General features: G+C 42.8%; 2 protein-coding genes across 2 annotated transcripts; one reads left to right on the top strand and one right to left on the bottom strand.

The window, feature by feature from the left end:
* Nucleotides 1-1,107: 1,107 nt before the first annotated feature.
* Nucleotides 1,108-2,142, top strand: LOC131018707 (uncharacterized). Its single transcript, XM_057947418.1, has one exon. It carries the CDS (start codon nt 1,108-1,110, stop codon nt 2,140-2,142), a length of 1,035 nt encoding a protein of 344 aa, XP_057803401.1.
* Nucleotides 2,143-18,401: 16,259 nt separating this feature from the next.
* LOC131016461 (uncharacterized) lies at nt 18,402-19,204 on the bottom strand. The gene is made up of 2 exons (XM_057945156.1): nt 18,776-19,204; nt 18,402-18,660 (listed from the first exon to the last, which is right to left on the bottom strand). The coding sequence occupies exons 1-2, from the start codon at nt 19,155-19,157 to the stop codon at nt 18,599-18,601; spliced, it is 444 nt and encodes a 147-aa protein (XP_057801139.1). The 5' UTR covers nt 19,158-19,204; the 3' UTR covers nt 18,402-18,598.
* Between the last annotated feature and the right edge of the window lie 241 nt (nt 19,205-19,445).

Below are 19,445 nucleotides of genomic sequence, written 5' to 3' on the forward strand. Positions count from 1 at the left end.
CTTGTGCAGAGTATGCAAATTGAGAATTGTGACACCTCAGTTTGTCGTTGGAGAACAAAGTGGTTCCTCACTCCCTGTGGGATTCGACCCTACGCTTACCGCTAAGACTAAGTTTTTGTTGTGAGAAGTAGGAGCGTGTACTGTCTGTACTGGGCATACACAGGTATTTTGTCCGCACCGCACGACGGGTGTGTGTCAGTGAGGTCACAGGCCAAGATCAGGAAGAAGGAATCCATGATGCCAAGATCAGGAAGAAAGAATTCTTGGTGGGACAAAAAGTCCTACTTTTCAATTCACGCTTCAAGATGATGGCTGGGAAGCTTCGTTCAAAGTGGTCAGGACCATTCGTGATCAAAGAAATCTTTTCAAATGGAAGCATTGAAGTATATGATCACAATGGGGTTGATACGTTCGTGGTGAATGGGCATCGCCTAAATCCCTATCATGAGCTTGCTGAAGTAGAAAAGGAGAAGGAGGAATGCCACCTTCTCGACCCTGAGTATGAGTGAAGAATGAAGGAAGGTCGAGCTCAAGACGGGAAACAAGAGCACTTGCTGGGAGGCAACCCAGTGTGGTTACTTCGGTATAGTTTATACCGAATTTTCTTTTCTTTTAAGTTGTTTTGTTTTGTTTGGATGCACTAATTTGCAGGAGAGATGGGCCGGAGAAAGCATAAAGGCGGAGGCCCAGTGGTGATTTCAAACCCACTTTGCGTTGCAAAGTGTGTAGGTGGAGGATTTGGAGTTTTGTGAGCAGAGGAGGGCTAACCGGGGAAGGATGACGTCAGAAAGGCGGATGCAGCAGACTGACATGATGTGACGGAAACGTTTGGGTTTCCGAAGGAAAATTTGAATTTCAAAGTTTGGGGAGATTATTCTTTCCTTAATTCAAAAATCTGCCATAACCGTCACCCCCACTTCCCTTAAACACTACCCCCACTTCTCCCAAAAACCCTAAATCTCCATAACCGCTACACACGATCTTCACCACATTCCACCGCCTTCAATTTCAGTAACTGCTCGTACCACTTTAAAAACCACCCAGTTCCATAATTTCCTGCCCAAAACCCTAACCTCTCAAGCACCTTCTCAATCCTAAACACCCGCAATGGCGAAAACCAAAGGTGAAACTGGTTCCGGAAGCACTCAAGTCCCGGCGAAGAAGAAGGCTGCCAAGTCCCGACCTCCGACTAAACGGACCACCAGACGAACCGCATCCGATGAAACATTTACCAAAGCTACAGAAGATCCGGTCGCGGTCAGTCAGGCGGAGGAGATAGGGCCAGAAGACGTTCATGTGGAAGAGGGGCGTGAGGCAAAAAAAGAGGCGGCGGAGGAAATGGGCGAGAAATCGGAAAAGGCCATCGAGAAAGAACAAGTCGCACCTACCCCACCAGTGAAAAAGCCTAGGAAAGCTCTGAAGAAGGCAACTCCCGCTCGAACTGCCAAAGAGCGGGAACCCACTCCGATTCCCCCTGAACCACAGGCGCCATCTCTCGAAGAAGGGAAGACGGCAACGGCATCCGAAGATGGAGAAGAAGAAGGAGAGGAGGCCACGAAAGAGATTGAGATGGAGACCTCCACCCCTCAGAGCAAGGTGGCGAGAGTTGGAGCAAAAAGGAAGTTGGACGTCACCAAGCCCCCTCTGCCCACGAAGACCAGACCGGCGGCGGCCGGAAGTAAGACGAAGGGTAAGGAGGTCCAGAGCAGAACTAGGAGAGCAACCCCTGCTGAGAAAGGAAAGAGCAAGCAAGCCGAGGAAGATCCAGAGAGAACTGAGACCGTGGATAGCTCCAAGTCTGAGGAGGTTTTGGCGCCAAAGAAACCTACCTCCAGTACAGCCACTACTGCAAAGCCGAAACTTGCAAAGCAAAAGGGGCTGATACGCACCACTGCTTCAGGAGTGGTCATACCGAGAGACAGCCAGAGGTATGCCGTCCTACAAAACAGAGAAATTACCCCTTGGTATTTCCTGGTTACTGAAGCTTTGGAGGATTTGGGGATCAAGGAGAAAGTAGAGGGTTATTTTGAGGGGATTGGTTGGAAGAAAGTACTGGAGTGGAACCCTAAAGCATACCAGAAGTTAATGGAGGAGTTCATGGGAACTGTCGAGTTCAAGCCCAAAAGGAAACTACACAATTGAGACCCCAGGTACCTTGCGGTTCCAGATGCAAGGAAGGATATTCCCGCTCTCGATCAACGAGCTGAACATCCACCTGGGGGTGATTGAAACCACAGAAGTCTACGACGAGGAGTACAAGCAGGCAGAAACCATAGCCACACCGGAGTGGAGAAGTCGGATTGACCATTACTGGTCGCTACTGTCTACCGGAAGCAAGTATGTCAAAAACATCAGCAAGTCGAATGAGATTCGGGACCCCGCCCTGCAGATCTGCAACAGGTGGCTGGCCTACAACATCTACGGCCGGCTGGAAGGTTCCAATGTGGTCACCCAACAGGAAGTCTTCCTGTTGTGGTGCATGATGGAGAGGAAAAAGGTGAACTTCGGGCTCACCGTGGCGCTTCAATTTCAGTATGGGGTAACCCATACCAACAAGTTCCTCTCGCTCTGCCCACTGGTGACCATCTTGGCAGAAAAGCTCATTAAGTTCGACATAAAGAGCTCAGATGATGCAGCCCTGGCCGAAAGTCGCTTTCTGGACTTAGGCAGACGAAGGCGGGAGATACCGTTTGGTGTATCCTGAGGGAGTAGCAGCAGCTAGACCAGAACCGAGGAGGCCACTTGAGCAAGAGGCACCCCGCCTTGTCAGCAGCGAGAGCGTGATGTTGTTGGCAGAAATGAAGGAAGTGAAAGACGAGCTGCTGATGCTGAGCGCGGAGATCACAACCCTGAGGGAGGCTATGGATGCTGGCTTCAAAGCAATCATGGACCGGCTGAATGCGGAGGCAAGATCCTCCGACCAAAACGACTAAGTACTTTTCCCCTGAACTCTTAGATTAGGTTTTATTTTATCTTTTGCTTTTCTTGTTTTAGTGTCTGTTTAATCTGTGTTTGAGTCGAGTCTACTTGCATTGTTTGATGGTGAAGGATTGTGCATGCTGATTTCAGTCTTGGTATGAATTGGTGGATTGAGTATGAAATGCATGATGGTAGCTGTGAGGATACTGAGAGTACCCCACCGGTGAGATCAGGGCCAAATTGAAAAATGCATGTTTATGGTGAGAATTTGCTGTGACTAGGAAATCTTGACTTTGTTTGAGGACTCATTTTTGCTAGTACATGACTTGTGTGATTTGGGCACGATTCTTTGACTTAGGGCCCCAGATTTTTCTTTGATGTTTAATGTGAAAAGAATCCCTTGTATGCCAACTTGAGCCGAATTCATTCTTTCTTGAGCCTTGTTATTGCTATATCTAGGAGAAAGAATTTATGAAGTAAATGAAATGGTGAACAGGGAATTATAAGAAAGAAAGAAATCTGGGCACAAAAAAAAATTGATGAATAAAAAATGATTGCCCACAAAAGAATCAAAGAAAAAAAAATGAACCCCATTGAAAGCGGGGGAATTAAGGGTTGGTTGTAGCTGTATTAAACATATATACTGAGTAAGGGTGATACTGAAATTATCCACTGGACCATATATACCTCACCTTAGCTCCGTATACCCCATTACAACCCAATAAAGACCCTTTGATGAGTCATACTAGTGTGCTTAACTTGTAGTCTTCGATCAAATTCTTAGAAGAACTGGCACAACAAATTATGAGTGTAAACACTTAACCCGGTGCTTGAGCGAGAAGAGAGACTACCATCGCACTTTATGCATGATCATTACTCTGGTTTGTAGTTTGACTGAACTGAATGATGCATGTGGGTATGATTTGACCCTGAAATCTATGCAAGTTTCGTGTCTCTTAGTTTTATTTCTTTTCTTTCAACCTTTTCGTCCGTGTCTTCTGTGAATCCACCTACATACTTGAGGGCAAGTATGCTTTAAGTGTGTAGGTGTGATGCGTCTTCAACTTTTGGGCCATTTGGCCCTATTTTTCTCTTTATTTGTGTCAGTTCAGGTCTGTCCAGGGGGAAAACAAAGTTGTGGAGGAAGGAAGATCAGTAGAGCGGAAACGGAGGAAATGCGGTCAGAATGGGCATTACCGAGCCCAGATTGCTAAGTCATGTTTATCAGCATGGAGCTTCGGCCAACAAGTACCTCTCTAGTTCAACTTGGGGCATGGGAACCTGGAGCAACCCACCTGGTATGAGCCACACCGAAAAGAGCAATCCGTCTGATCGTTACCATGAGAAGCAGACAGCCAGAGCCATAAAAGGAAGGTCAATCTCGGAGATATCGAAGAAGCAAGTGGAAGATGGAAGAAGAAACTGGAAGGATCGAAAGAATGGGAAAGGTTGACTAAGCTTGCAGCTGGACGCCATCTTCAATCGGATCTGATGCAGCCCAAGGTTCGTTGGTGCAAGACCCGGTGCATGTTCCTGTTGGTCCGGTTACAAGAGCACGAGCCAAGAAGTTCAAGGAGAGCTTGATGAGCTTAGTTCAAGAAGTGTGGGCTCAAGAGTTGATGAAGAAACCCATTGGAGATGGTGGAGTCGGTCCAAGTCTAATTAATCTCATTACATGCGAGTGGGCCGAAGCTTGAAGAATTTATTTATTTTGAAGACTTCATTTATTTATTTCAGTATTGTTATTTTCGCAGCCCATTAGTTAAAAGGGCCTTGTTATTTTCGGATTTTAGTAGTAAGGGCCTTGTTTGGCTTATTAGGGCTTGTTTTTAAGTTGTTTCCTTATTAGATTAGGTTTAGCCTTTGCCTATATAAGGCTCCCTTGTGATGGACGAAAATCAGCTACCTTTTAATCAAATTGTGAGTTTTTATTCTCTCTTGAGAGTTTCGAATTCTTCTTGATTTTTCCAAGACGAATTCAATTTATCGACGTAACGGCGAGAACAACCAACCCTCGTCGGGTGTCATTCAGCGTCCCCGAGTTGCTGCGTCAACTGCACGTTGGGGTTTAGGGATCCGTTCGCCTAAATCATTCCGTGGGTTAGATTCAGAGGTTTTGGGATTTCCACCCTTTCCGTTCCAGTTCAGTCTTCCGCGTGCGTTGTGTTCGATCGATCGGCAAGGATCGTATCATTTGGCACCAGAGCCGCGTTTCGTATCCAGGTTTCGTTTTCGTTTTCTGTCTACGTATCCAGGGTAGAAGTTTTAGGTTTCATCTGTTCAATTTCGTTCCATCTACTGATTTCAGTTTCTGCGTTTTAGGGTTTCATCTTTTGCATCTGTTTTAGGGTTTCCGTATTCCATATATCGTCACACCTATTACTACGATTTTTTCTGTCCGTCTGTGAAGTACCATTATATACCACCATAAAAGATTATAATATCATTCATACATATCCATAAACATCCATAATCCATTGTCGACTGAAATTGGTCGCCAATCCTCCATATTTCATAATTTCGTTTGGTTCTTGACTTTTTCAGAACCTACAGTCCGTTAGGGTTAAAAAAAAAAAAAAAAAGTATAGAAATTTCCGAAAATTTTCTTGCATCATACTTTTCCTACAGTTCCCTGGCGTCGTATAGAGCCTTTTGGGGTAGTTTCTGCGGACATTTTTTCCGGTTTTCGTTTACTTCTCATTGTATTTTCTGGAGTCCTTGGGTAGTATAGAGCGTTTTGAGCCTATTTCTGCGCAGTACTTTTTGGGTTGTTCAGTCTGCGTTTCTGATTGTCTTCTTTCTATTTGGGGGTTTTCCCATCTTTTCGTATCCGTTTAGTGTTGTTGGTGTGGCCTCTTGTGGGACGTTTCATTGAGTGCTCTCGTTGAGACAGTTTGGCAATCTCGTTGGTGCAGTTGGTTTTTGAGTTCAGTTGGTAGATTGAGGGAATTTGATTCCTTGAGAGAGAAATTGAGTGGAAAAAGGCACGAGAGAGTGAGATTATTAGAGTGAAAAAAGCCGTTGAATTGTGTGATACACGAGCGCTGAGTGATTTCATCTCGAGTGATACACGAGTGTTTGTGAGGTGGTGAGGTCCTTTTATTTTGTTTCACTAACCGTTTCTTGTTTTCTTTGTCACTATGTCTAAGAAAGATGAACAGGGTGCGGATGTGAGCGATGGCCCTGTTATGGATCCACAGTTGAAACTCGTAGTGGAGGCACTTCGCTCAGAATTTGGCAAGATGTTACACTCAGAAATCGAGGGAGTGTACGACAAGATCGAGCTGATGGAGCAGTCTCATTCTCGAGAGACCACTTTCACACGAGGAGGTCGCCGCGGGCGAGGAGGCCGTGGTGGTGGAGGAGGTCGATTCCACCGTCAGTATGAGGAGCATGTAGATGATACAGGATTTGACGAAGAGGATGATGGCGGCAGAACGTGGCAAGATAACAATCTGGGCAACATCAAGATGAACGTTCCTCCCTTCCAAGGGAAGAATGACCCAGAATTGTATCTTGATTGGGAGAGAAAGGTGGAGCTTATGTTCGATTGCCACAACTATTCAGAGCTCAAGAAGGTGAAGTTGGCAGCAATTGAGTTCTCCGATTATGCACTTGTTTGGTGGGATCAGTTGGTGACGAGTAGGAGGAGAAACAGTGAGCCACCTATTCAGACTTGGCAGGAGATGAAGGCTGTGATGAGGAAGCGTTTTGTGCCGAATCATTACTACCGCGAGCTTTTCAACAAGTTGCAGACTTTGAGGCAAGGCAGTCGGAGTGTGGATGAGTATTATAAGGAGATGGAGGTTGCCATGATTCGAGCGAATGTGGTGGAGGAGTGAGAGGCGACCATGGCTAGATTCTTGACTGGTTTGCATTGGGATATTCGTGATAAGGTGGAGTTGCAGCACTACGTTGAGTTGGAGGACATGGTTCACATGGCCATCAAGATCGAGAATCAACTCAAGAGGAGGGGCAACAACAGCAGCAACCAGCGCCAGAATCAGGGCAATTGGAGGCAATCGCAACCAGTTTCTAATGGTTCCTCGTCAAAAGGGAATCAATGGAAAAAGGAGGCACCGCCGAGAGAGGAGAAGAAGCCGTTCGTTAGGTCCCGACCCGAGGGATCCGGTGCAGCAAATCAGGGCAGTCCGGCCGTTTCTGATGGTCGAAATCGAGATAAGAAGTGCTTCCAGTGCCAAGGCTTCGGGCATATTATGAGTGACTGCCCGAACAGGAGAATTATGATCTTGAGAGATGACGGCGAAGTCGTGACGGATGGTGATGAGACCGATCCTGATATGCCGAAATTGGAGGATGGAGATGGTACCGATGATGAGGAGGAGTGTGAGGAGATTTTCGCGCCCAATGGACAGCTTTTTGTAGCTAGGAGAGCTTTGAGTGTCCAAACTCAACCCAATGAGCGAGAGCAGCGGGAGAACCTCTTTCACACGAGATGTCTTGTTCAAGACAAGGTATGTAGTGTGATCATTGATGGCGGGAGTTGCACGAATGTGGCTAGTAGAGCCATGGTTGAGAGATTGGGGCTGACCACGGAGAAGCATTCCAAGCCATATCGTTTGCAGTGGCTGAATGAGACAGGCGTCATGAAAGTGACGAAGCAAGTGAAGGTTCCTTTTCGCATTGGGAAGTATGAGGATGAGGTTGTGTGTGATGTGATCCCTATGCAAGCGAGCCACATCCTGTTGGGGCGACCGTGGCAGTTTGATCGCCGTGTTATTCATGATGGCTTCACCAACAAATACTCATTTGAATACAAGCAGAAAAAGGTGTCACTTGTTCCTCTTACTCCTAAACAAGTTTATGAGGATCAAGTGCAATTGCAAAAGGAGGCGGACAAGGTGAAGTCAAAGGAGCAGCCCGTGGAGAAGAAGGAGAATGGGATGATCCATAAGTCCTTTCTTGCAAGGGCTAGTGATTTGAAGTGGTGTGTACAGGAGGAGAAGCCGATCATGCTGTTGCGATATCAGGAGAACTTGGTTATTACTAACGATCTCTCTTCTCTACCCCCTTCTATTCGTTCTGTTTTGCAGGAGTTTGATGATGTTTTTCCCGACGATACACCTGCCGGTTTACCACCAATTCGAGGGATTGAGCATCAGATTGACTTTGTGCCCGGTGCTACACTGCCAAACCGACCAGCTTACCGAACCAATCCGGAGGAGACAAAGGAGTTGGAGAGGCAAATTGGCGAGTTATTGGCCAAAGGGCATGTGAGGGAGAGTTTGAGTCCTTGTGCGGTACCCGTTCTACTTGTACCAAAGAAGGACTCGTCTTTGAGGATGTGCTGTGATTGCCGAGCCATCAATAACATCACGGTAAAGTATCGCCATCCTATCCCTCGTTTAGATGATATGCTAGATGAGTTGCATGGTTCTTGTGTCTTTTCTAAGATCGATTTGCGTAGTGGATACCATCAGATTAGGATTAAGGAAGGTGATGAATGGAAAACTGCTTTTAAGACAAAACTTGGTTTGTATGAGTGGTTAGTTATGCCGTTTGGTTTGACTAATGCGCCTAGTACGTTCATGCGTCTTATGAATCATGTTTTGCGTGCTTTCATTGGCAGATTTGTTGTTGTCTACTTTGATGATATCCTCATTTATAGCCAGAATCATGATGAGCATGTTGAACATTTGAGGTCTGTTATGGGTGTGCTTCGCAAGGAAAAGTTGTTTGCTAACCTTAAGAAGTGCATTTTCGGTACGGACAAGCTTGTTTTTCTTGGCTTTGTTGTTAGTGCACAGGGTGTACAGGTTGATGACGAGAAGATACGAGCTATCCAAGAGTGGCCAACGCCGACGAACGTTGCAGCAGTTCGAAGCTTTCATGGACTTGCTAGCTTCTATAGGCGATTCGTGCCTCATTTTAGCAGTGTTGCGGCACCATTGACGGAAGTCATCAAGAAGAATGTGGAGTTTAAGTGGGGCAAGGCGCAAGAGGAGGCATTTCAGCAGTTGAAATACAAGTTGACCCACGCCCCGGTATTATCTCTTCCTAATTTCTCCAAATCTTTTGAGATTGAATGTGATGCTTCTGGTGTTGGTATTGGTGCAGTTTTGATGCAAGAGAAACGACCCATTGCGTACTTCAGCGAGAAGTTAAACGGGGCGACGTTGAGTTATCCCACGTATGATAAGGAGCTGTACGCATTGGTGAGAGCTTTGCAAACGTGGCAGCACTACTTGTGGCCCAATGAGTTCGTCATTCACACGGATCATGAGTCGTTGAAACACTTGAAGGGGCAGCACAAGTTGAACAAGCGGCATGCGAGGTGGATGGAGTTCATTGAGACGTTTCCCTACGTCATCAAATACAAGCAAGGTAAAGAGAATGTGGTGGCTGACGCACTTTCTCGGAGGTATGCCTTGATCTCTACCTTAGATGCTAAGTTGCTTGGTTTTGAGTGTATCAAGAGTTTGTATGAGCATGATGCTGATTTTGGTAAGATTTATCTAGCATGTGCGAGAGCTGCGAGTGGAGAGTATTTTAGGCATGATGACTATCTTTTTAGGAAGAATAAGTTATGTGTTCCTAAATGTTCTTTACGTGAGTTGTTACTGCTTGAGTCTCATGGTGGGGGTTTGATGGGACATTTTGGCATTGCTAAGACTTTAGTTGTTCTGCATGAGCATTTCTTTTGGCCTCATATGAAACGTGATGTTGAGAGAATTTGTGGTCGATGTGTTACATGTAAACAAGCTAAGTCTAGGGTGAGTTCCCATGGATTGTATACACCATTGCCTATTCCTACAGCACCTTGGATTGATATTTCTATGGATTTTGTGTTAGGTTTGCCTAGGACTAAGCGTGGTCGAGATTCCATCTTTGTGGTTGTTGATCGATTTTCTAAGATGGCACATTTCATTCCATGTCATAAATCTGATGATGCATCTCATGTAGCTGATATATTCTTTAGAGAGATTGTTAGATTGCATGGCATGCCTAGGACTATTGTTTCTGATAGGGATTCGAAGTTCTTGAGCTACTTTTGGAAGACTTTGTGGTGTAAGTTGGGTACTAAACTTTTGTTTTCTACTACTTGTCATCCACAAACTGATGGTCAAACAGAGGTAGTGAATAGGACTTTGTCTACTTTGCTTAGAGCTATTATCAAGAAGAACATTAAGTCTTGGGAAGATTGTTTGCCTCATGTTGAGTTTGCTTATAATCGTTCTGTTCATTCTGCTACTCAATTTTCGCCATTTGAGATTGTGTATGGATTTAATCCTTTGACTCCATTGGATTTATCTCCATTACCTGAGCATGAGTATACTAACCTTGATGGCAAGAAAAAGGCTGATTTTGTGAAGCAGATGCATGAGAAGGCAAGGATGAATATTGAGAGGCGCACGAAGCAGTATGCCGAGCGCGCCAACCAAGGACGTCGCAAAGTAGTGTTTGAGCCCGGTGATTGGGTATGGCTGCACATGCGCAAGGAAAGGTTTCCATTGCAGCGGAGATCCAAATTACTTCCTAGAGGTGACGGGCCATTTCAAGTGTTGGAGCGCATCAATGACAATGCCTACAAGTTGGACTTACCAGGTGAGTATAATGTGAGTGCTTCTTTTAATGTCACTGATTTGAGTCCTTTTGATGTAGGTGATGCTTTGGATTTGAGGACAAATCCTCTTCAAGAGGAGGGGAATGATGCAGCCCAAGGTTCGTTGGTGCAAGACCCGGTGCATGTTCCTGTTGGTCCGGTTACAAGAGCACGAGCCAAGAAGTTCAAGGAGAGCTTGATGAGCTTAGTTCAAGAAGTGTGGGCTCAAGAGTTGATGAAGAAACCCATTGGAGATGGTGGAGTCGGTCCAAGTCTAATTAATCTCATTACATGCGAGTGGGCCGAAGCTTGAAGAATTTATTTATTTTGAAGACTTCATTTATTTATTTCAGTATTGTTATTTTCGCAGCCCATTAGTTAAAAGGGCCTTGTTATTTTCGGATTTTAGTAGTAAGGGCCTTGTTTGGCTTATTAGGGCTTGTTTTTAAGTTGTTTCCTTATTAGATTAGGTTTAGCCTTTGCCTATATAAGGCTCCCTTGTGATGGACGAAAATCAGCTACCTTTTAATCAAATTGTGAGTTTTTATTCTCTCTTGAGAGTTTCGAATTCTTCTTGATTTTTCCAAGACGAATTCAATTTATCGACGTAACGGCGAGAACAACCAACCCTCGTCGGGTGTCATTCAGCGTCCCCGAGTTGCTGCGTCAACTGCACGTTGGGGTTTAGGGATCCGTTCGCCTAAATCATTCCGTGGGTTAGATTCAGAGGTTTTGGGATTTCCACCCTTTCCGTTCCAGTTCAGTCTTCCGCGTGCGTTGTGTTCGATCGATCGGCAAGGATCGTATCAGGATCAATCAAAGATCGAGCTAATTAAGGAAAGAAGATCCCGGCGAAGATTTTGAGCCGGCACAGCTAGGGTTAGACCTCTACCATTCGGCAGTATAAAAGACTAATGGTGTGCAGCGTGCACAAGCTCTTGGCACTTAAAACTCTTGTTTTTACTTTAGTTATCACTTTAGTTCGCCGTGTGTGGCATCCAAAACAATTTACATTTCAGTACTTTTTCCTATTCCGCTGTGTTTTTGCTTTTGAACAAGATCGAAGGCTTGAAGCCTAGGTATTATTTATCTATTCCAGTATTTCTTTTCGTTCTATCATGTGTTCGATCTATTTTACATTTATGAATTCTGTTATGTGTGAGTAATTCTTTAGGTGAGGTTTTAGGGGTGGAAGTAATTGTTGTTAACATGTAAACATTCGTGAGGCATTTGTTCTTTCGGTTGAATCTCGTGGTTCCGAAAGGATCTGTTCGAAACCATGGGCAGTAGGGGCCTAACGGGTGATCTCCGTTCGGTAAAACGCTATCCGTGTCAAGCAAAGGCCAGGGTGTACCAAGGTACAACAATCGGTATGCCCAAGACCGAGTAGCTGAGCAGCGTCAACAAAAGGCGTTGTAAATCCGGAAGGTGGGGAAAGGATTGATGGGATACACTGTCCTTCCTCAGTCTTGGGCTTCTCTAGAGACTATCCATCAACTGTGACGAGGCATAAAGCCATGGTTATCAAACGAGGAAAGCAATCTCGGCGCCGTAGCATGTCTATGACTGGTCGGCTGACAAAGCCAGAAATGGTTGTGTCCAGGAGGCATGTGTCACTCAAAGCGCTGAGTTGGGGACCTCGGGAGAGAAGGTTGGTGAGGGCCATACTTGGTGAGTAACGGGTATGGCTACCATCTAAGGAGAAGTGAAGCACTGCCTTGTGACCGGGGATTGTGTGACCTTCGGACCAAGTGACCACAATGAGATCAACCATCCTATATGTGAAGTACAACCCCTTGAAACGCCCCAATGTCTTTGGGCCACGCCTTGGGTTTGTATGGATCATAGACGGATCATCAGTGTGCCTATGACCGAAACAAATGTTAACTACAGTTATGACCTAACCGAATAACCTCACCCCTTTGTTATTATTGATCTTGTTTATTTCTTGTGCAGAGTATACAAATTGAGAATTGTGACACCTCAGTTTGTCGTTGGAGAACAAAGTGGTTCCTCACTCCCTGTGGGATTCGACCCTACGCTCACCGCTAAGACTAAGTTCTTGTTGTGAGAAGTAGGAGCGTGTACTGTCTGTACTGGGCATACACAGGTATTTTGTCCGCACCGCACGACGGGTGTGTGTCAGTGAGGTCACAGGCCAACCTGAGGTTTGGACGACGTTTCTTCAAGGCGGCACGACAAAGACGGCGTTACGTCTTCATCAAAGTTTGAAGACCAAATGACGGATGAGTCTCCATTCGAGGACGGCTCGCTCATATGGTGGTGGAATTGGCCAAAGAGGAGAATTGAGTGAGAAAAAGGTTCGAAGTTTGGGATTTGCTTTTGCAATTATGTTGATGTGAATAGTTGGGGACAGAAGAAATAGGGTTTAATCGTGGAATGATAAAATTGAGAAAATGGGTATGTGGCAGAAGGTGAGTTAGTGGGCCGGTGAAGGTAAGCAAATGAATTATCTTTAAATTATCCTTAAATATCAACATATAAGCTCAATAAATTGTCGTTAATATTTAAGAAGATTCTGTTAGAAAGATGACGGTAAATTGGATGCTGTTAAATTGGTACTTTATATAATATATAGATGCTTGTCTTTTAGTAAAAACACTTAAAATATACAAAATGCCCAAAAAAAAAAAAAATATCTGTTGATCCCCGTACAAATTCACCCACCCCCTCAACTAAATTCATGGCTCCGTCAATACCTAACAAAAATCTATTTGTGCCAAGGTCTTTTTCTGATAGTGTTGGCATGAATAGGCCATTTCGCATTATTCATCCCAAAGTTTGTCACGCTCGTAATTGGGATAAAAGGTGCAAAATGGTCTATTTGTGCCACTCGTCTCATAAAAAATGATGCAATTTGTCCTAATAAATTTAGCACTTAGCACAAATGGTGCAAAATGAAATATTAGTACCATTCATATCAAACACATGCTGTGACATACATTGGGACGAATGATACGAATATGCCATTTTGCACCACTCGTGCCAAGGCTTGTCACGTTACCACTTGGGACGAATGGTGAGAATATGTCACTTCGTACCATTTTTCTCACGAAAAATGTCGCAATAAAATCACTATAGAGTTGTCATTTTTTTTCCCCAACAAATTAATCCAAGTATAATTTATGAACAAAATTTGAATCAATTTTTTTTTTCGAACAATAAAATTACACATCATATGATCAAGTTAACCCGAAATGTTACAACTCTCACAAAATCTAACTAAATCTCTAAACTAAATCTTCATTTTTCATCATTTCTTTTGCTTTCTTGCACTGGAGAAAGGCGCCATGCGGGGGCTGCGATGAATAATCGAGGAAGACTGGAGATTGTTGTCTTTTTTACCCCATTCCTGCATACTTGACAAATCTCGGGGCGACTGGCACGAATGGTTCTAATGGCTCCATTCGCACCAATTGTACCAATATTTGCCTCGACGAATCTTAGTACAGATGGCATGGATGGGGCTAACGGTCACGTTGGATAGATCTTGAAATAAATGGTACAAATTCATACTATTTCATTTCAGATTTTCTTAGATCTGATTTTACATCTCATAAGTTTTGTAGATCTGGAACTCATAGAACTCAGATTTCTCAGGATTCTTGAGGTGATAATGTTGACGACGACTCAAAGAAAATCAAAGAGAAAGAGCAGCGAGAGAGATTTCGAAACCGATCAAAGTATATGCTAGTATATCAGTGGCGGTGCGTTGGAACAAAGGTTTTAGCGGTGCTTCGGGAGGATTAGGGCTCTAGAGCGATGCAGGCACGACAAAGGAACTAGGGTTTTTGGAGAGAGTGGAAGCGTGAGTGTAAGGGGAAAAAAAAGGTTGTGGTTTTTTTGCGTAAAAGAGAGGCGGGATAATACTATTCAACATACTTAATTTTGACTTTAATCTATTAAAATTATTTTTGGAAGACAACTATTTATTTACTTGTTTAGAAGCTTATAAGCACCTTCAAAGTATATGGCAAAATAAGCTCCTAAACAGCTTATAAGCTCCAAGAGCTTAGAGCATTGGTAACGCCCTACTCGATCCACCCTACTCGAGTAAGGGTGAGATCGAGTAGGGTGATGCAGCGTCGCCTTACTCGAGACTTACTCGATTGATAGAGTAGCACTCGATCTCGTTTGAGTTAGGCGCGTGTTTACACGCGCTGGAATCAAAAAAAAAAAATCAAAGTTTAAAACTAACGGCTAGTAGCCTATTTTGCAATTACTTTTCCTTTTTTTTTTGTTGCCAACGGCTATTTTAGCCATTTGATATATATATATATATATGTTTGTTTTCCTATCTATAAATACCCCTAAACTCTTTCTTCTTTCACACAACAACAATTCTTCTCTTTCACTCTTCCAATATTTCTCTTTCAATATTTCCTTCTTTTTCTTCAAAAAATGGCGGAACCCCAGCACGATTCTTCGTCTGATTCATCTGACGGTGTAGCTCACGCGATCATGGAGGAGATAGAGTTGCAGAAACAATTGGTTTGCTCAAATCTACACCCAACCGGCGCCGAAGCCGAGACGTGTTAAACGTCCCCGGTCTTACGTCCACCGTGATCGTGAGGATGTCCATCTACGTCTTATGCAAGACTACTTCAACGACAATCCGACGTACGGGCCTACATTTTTTCGACGTCGTTTTTGAATGCAGAAGGAGCTGTTCTTGCGCATCGTCAAGGCTGTTCAAGGTGAAGATACTTATTTCCAGATGACCACTGATGCAATAGGTCGGGACTCTCTCTCCTCTTTGCAGAAATGCACGGCAGCTATCCGCCAATTAACCACCGGCGTCAGTGCGGATACTTTTGACGAGTATCTCAAAGTCACCGACTCGACCGGGCGTGTATGCCTCAAGAAGTTCTGCAAGGCTGTCATCCGGGCTTTCGGAGCCCATTATTTGCGCCGTCCAACGCCGGAGGACATCACACACCTTACTTAGATGCACGAGGCGCGACACGAATTTCTCGGGATGCTAGGGAGTCTTTATTGTATACATTGGGAGTGGAGGAATTTCTCAAAGGCGTGGCACGATGCATATACACGCGGTGATCAAGGGGAGCCAACCTTGATCTTGGAGGCTGTTTCATCAAACGATCTGTGGATTTGGCATGCCTTCTTCGGTGTCGCTGGTTCGAACAACGACATCAACGTTCTCAACCAGTCACCTCTCATCGCCGACGTGTTGGATGGAACGGCGGCGCCCGTACTCTTTCAGGTGAACCATCGCTACTACCAGATGGGCTACTACTTGTGCGACGGCATATATCCGGAGTGGCATTACTTCATCCAGAGTCCACCGATGGCGACCAATCCGAAGGAGGCGAGGTTCAAAAAAATGCAAGAATAGGCACGAAAGGATGTCGAACGTGCCTTTGGAGTCCTTCAAGCTCAGTTGGGAATCATTGAAGTCCGGTGCGTAATTGGTACGTGGAGCACTGCAAGGACATCATGTTGTGTTGCATCATTCTCCACAACATGATTGTGGAGCACGAAGGTGAAGGAGCAACCAATTGGAGAGATGACAACGCAGAACACGGGGCGTCTAGCAGTGACTCGACGGAGAGTGCTCGAGCAACTCTGGTTTCTTTCGAGGAATATGTGCAAAGAGATACTATTCTCCGAGATAGGCAGATGCACGCCGCGCTCCAACGTGATTTGATCGAGCATGTTTGGGCACGTTTTGGACCTCTAGAGCAGGAATAGTTATTTTTAGGATTTGTTTTTTATTTTATGAAGTTTTATGTAATTTTTAGGATTTCAAAATTAATGCAATTTAAAATTGAAGTAAATTGTGTGATTTAAATTTTTATGCAATTAAACTTAAATGAAAAATAGAAAAATCAAAACTAAAAAAATCAAGTAGGCTGTCAAGTAACCCCAATGCGGCCTCATTACTCAATGTGGTCCCCTCTTATCAAGTAGGCTATCAAGTAGGCACCAATGCTCTTATAAGCTCCCCAAAAAATAAGTTCCTCTACCCCAACTTATTTTTTTATAATCTCATATGCAACAATCATTTTATAAATATTTTTTATTTATAATTTATTATTTTCATCGTATATCATTCAAGTTCATTTCTCTTCGATTTTCTCTCTCTAGTAAAAAAAATTCTCTCTTTAACTTATAAACTCAATTATCCAAACACTTTGAGAAATTATAAACTCTTAAAAAACTATATTTTATGAGCTGTTGAAACATTTTATAAGCTCCATGGGCTTACGAGCTCTTTAAAATAAGGTTAGCGACACACCCTCCAAGTCCAGTTTGGAAATCACCAACCCGGTCCGACAAGCTTGTTTTCGTGGTACATAATATAAGCATTTATGATTGCTCCGCAAATTTCTCGTTCAAAATTGGGCCTCGCCTCACCATAAGACAGCGCTGTCCAATATATTAACCACAATGGCGTGAAGCCCAGAAATAAAAAAGAAACAAATCAAAGGTGGATAGTTTTATATTTTTCTCCTTCTTTTAATTTTATTAGTGAATATGTTATGTTTTTGTCTCCAGAATTCAGACCACGGTTCGCTAATTTTGGGGAACTATTAACGCAGAAGTTTCAAGTTTGGTTTTCAAATACCTCATTCACGATTTATCTATTTCTTTTCAAGATTAACTACCTGATCATACTAATGACATATTATGAATTTTGATATTAATTCATTTTTAAAATAGAGAAATTTTTTTACAACATAAAAAATAAAATAGGCAGAAAGTATTCTTATCCTATATCAATGTAATCATTGAATAAGAATATTTAAGTATATCAAAATTTATAAGGTAGACATATTTTTGTAACAGACAATAGTTATTGTTGTTGAAATTACGATCAAGTCTTGTTTTTCCATTGCCCTTTAGTTTTTTTTTTTTTTTTTTTTTTTTTGAGAAACCATTTCCCTTTAGTTTGTTAGACTCTTTTTTTTCCTATTTAAATGTCAGTAATTTGCATTGGAGAAACTCATTCAACTAATTTATATTCATTAATTTTGATTTTTGTAATTTTAATTTAATTTAAATTACACCAACTTAAATAACACAATTACTTGAAATTAAATTGTATTAATTTAAATTACATAAAATAAAATTGAAATAACATAAAATTTTAAAAAATAAAACATAGCTTAAAATAACCCCTAAATAACTATTCTGGCCCTATAGGTCCGAAACGTGTCCAAACGTGCTCGATCAAATCCACTATCTCTGAGAATTGCATCTTTATGCATGTACTCTTCGAAGCTAGGCGGGGTCAATCGAACCGATTCCGAAGACGAAGACGAAGTATCATCGAACTGTATTGAAAATAACATGTCGTTGGGGTTGTGGTTGGAGAGTGAAAAATTGAGCAACCGTATTTTGCGATTGGAGGATGATGTCCATGATTTCTTGCGTCTTCCTCTCGGATGAATACGAAGTATCATCGAACCATGAAGCCATTTTTTAATAGAGACAAAAGAAATGAAGAAGAAATGAAAGGGAAAGAGTGAAAGGAATAAAAAAAAAATGAAGAAATGAGGGGTTTATATAAAAGTGAAAAGAAAATAAAAAAAATAAAAAAATAAAAAAATAAAAAGAAAAAAAGAAAATTTGAATTTGGTCGTTGTCCGTTGCCACAAAAAGTAAAATTCAACTGAAATAGCCGTTGGATTCAAAAATATTTCCATTTAAAAAAAAAAAATATGGCGCGGTGCATTGCACGCGTCTTACGTTAAGACGGATGAGTAAGGCTCGAGTAAGGAGGGGCTACATCGGCTTACTCATCCAAGAAATGACTCGAATCCCCTCGGATGAATAAGCCGACGTGGATGCTCTTCACAGTTGATTGGCTACGGAAATTGTATATAAAGATAACGACAGATAGATACTAAATAAGATGATGCTATAATCCAACTTTGCAGTAACCATCCAATTAAGTGAAGAATTTGTATACAATTCCATTATTAAAATGAATTACAAAGCACATATTACATCCCCAAACTCTGGTACCAAAAAATAAGGCAGAGTTTGCTGTGGAAATGAGTCTAATTGAAATAGAAATAGAAATAGAAATAAATACGGAGTACAAGAATAACGATTTAAAAAAAACCACTAATCGTGAATAATGGAATGAATCAAAATAGATGCCTCTTCCGTAGCAGGAGCTGCATCATCTGCACGTCACACAAAACACAGTTTCACGTTCTAGTATGTGATAAAATGAAATTAAATGGGAGAGAAAATAAAGTACTTGATTTCGAAACAAAACAAGAAATTGAAGAAAATTACCAGAAAGAGGAGCAGGCAAGTGAGAGGCGATATTATCTATCAAACCACCGCCTCCATCGCTGGCGGCGCTTCCTTCTCTCTCATCCACGGCGGCGCTTCCTTCTCTCTCATCCCCACCGCCACTCGGATGCAAAATACCAGAAATGAAATTACCGAAGACCCCTCCATTTTTAGCTTCTGGTGAAGTAGAATCGTCACCAGAATGATTCTCTTCTTCTGCACTTTCTTTAGCATCAACGCTCTTTTCTTCCTTTTCTTCTCTCTCCTTATTTTGTTGGGAGAAAACTAAGTCTGTGATTTCTGTCATGCCTTTCTCCATCTTCTCACTCTGAATCTGAGATTGTAAGGGAGTATTGAATCTTGTTGAGGAGGGCCGAATCATCGTTTATATAGTTTGGAGAGACTGCCACGTGCAATTAGTTTGGAGTATAATTTATTACATTATCAAATACTAATAATTAATGTAATATCCACTGATGTCCGTGCACGTGCAAGTCTCTTGTTCTTGATGCCCACCTCCTGATAAAGTCGGTTACTCGAATTCCAAAACTCTTGTGCTCTTAATATTTTATTCCTTATATGGACATTTTTGTTTCTATTTGTTTCTAAGTTCTTTGGAAATGCCCATTATTAAAGTTGATCACACCATTTGGGAAAACTGATATGCAAC

The sequence above is a fragment of the Salvia miltiorrhiza genome, chromosome 3 (assembly GCF_028751815.1).
Source record: "Salvia miltiorrhiza cultivar Shanhuang (shh) chromosome 3, IMPLAD_Smil_shh, whole genome shotgun sequence".
NCBI lineage: Eukaryota > Viridiplantae > Streptophyta > Magnoliopsida > Lamiales > Lamiaceae > Salvia > Salvia miltiorrhiza.

Coding starts and splice junctions, on each gene's coding strand:
- LOC131016461 (XM_057945156.1), bottom strand. CDS start 19,157: ATGATTCGGCCCTCCTCAACAAGATTCAATACTCCCTTACAATCTCAG. Junction 18,661..18,775: donor CTTGCCTGCTCCTCTTTCTG/GTAATTTTCTTC, acceptor TGTGACGTGCAG/ATGATGCAGCTCCTGCTACG.
- LOC131018707 (XM_057947418.1), top strand. CDS start 1,108: ATGGCGAAAACCAAAGGTGAAACTGGTTCCGGAAGCACTCAAGTCCCG.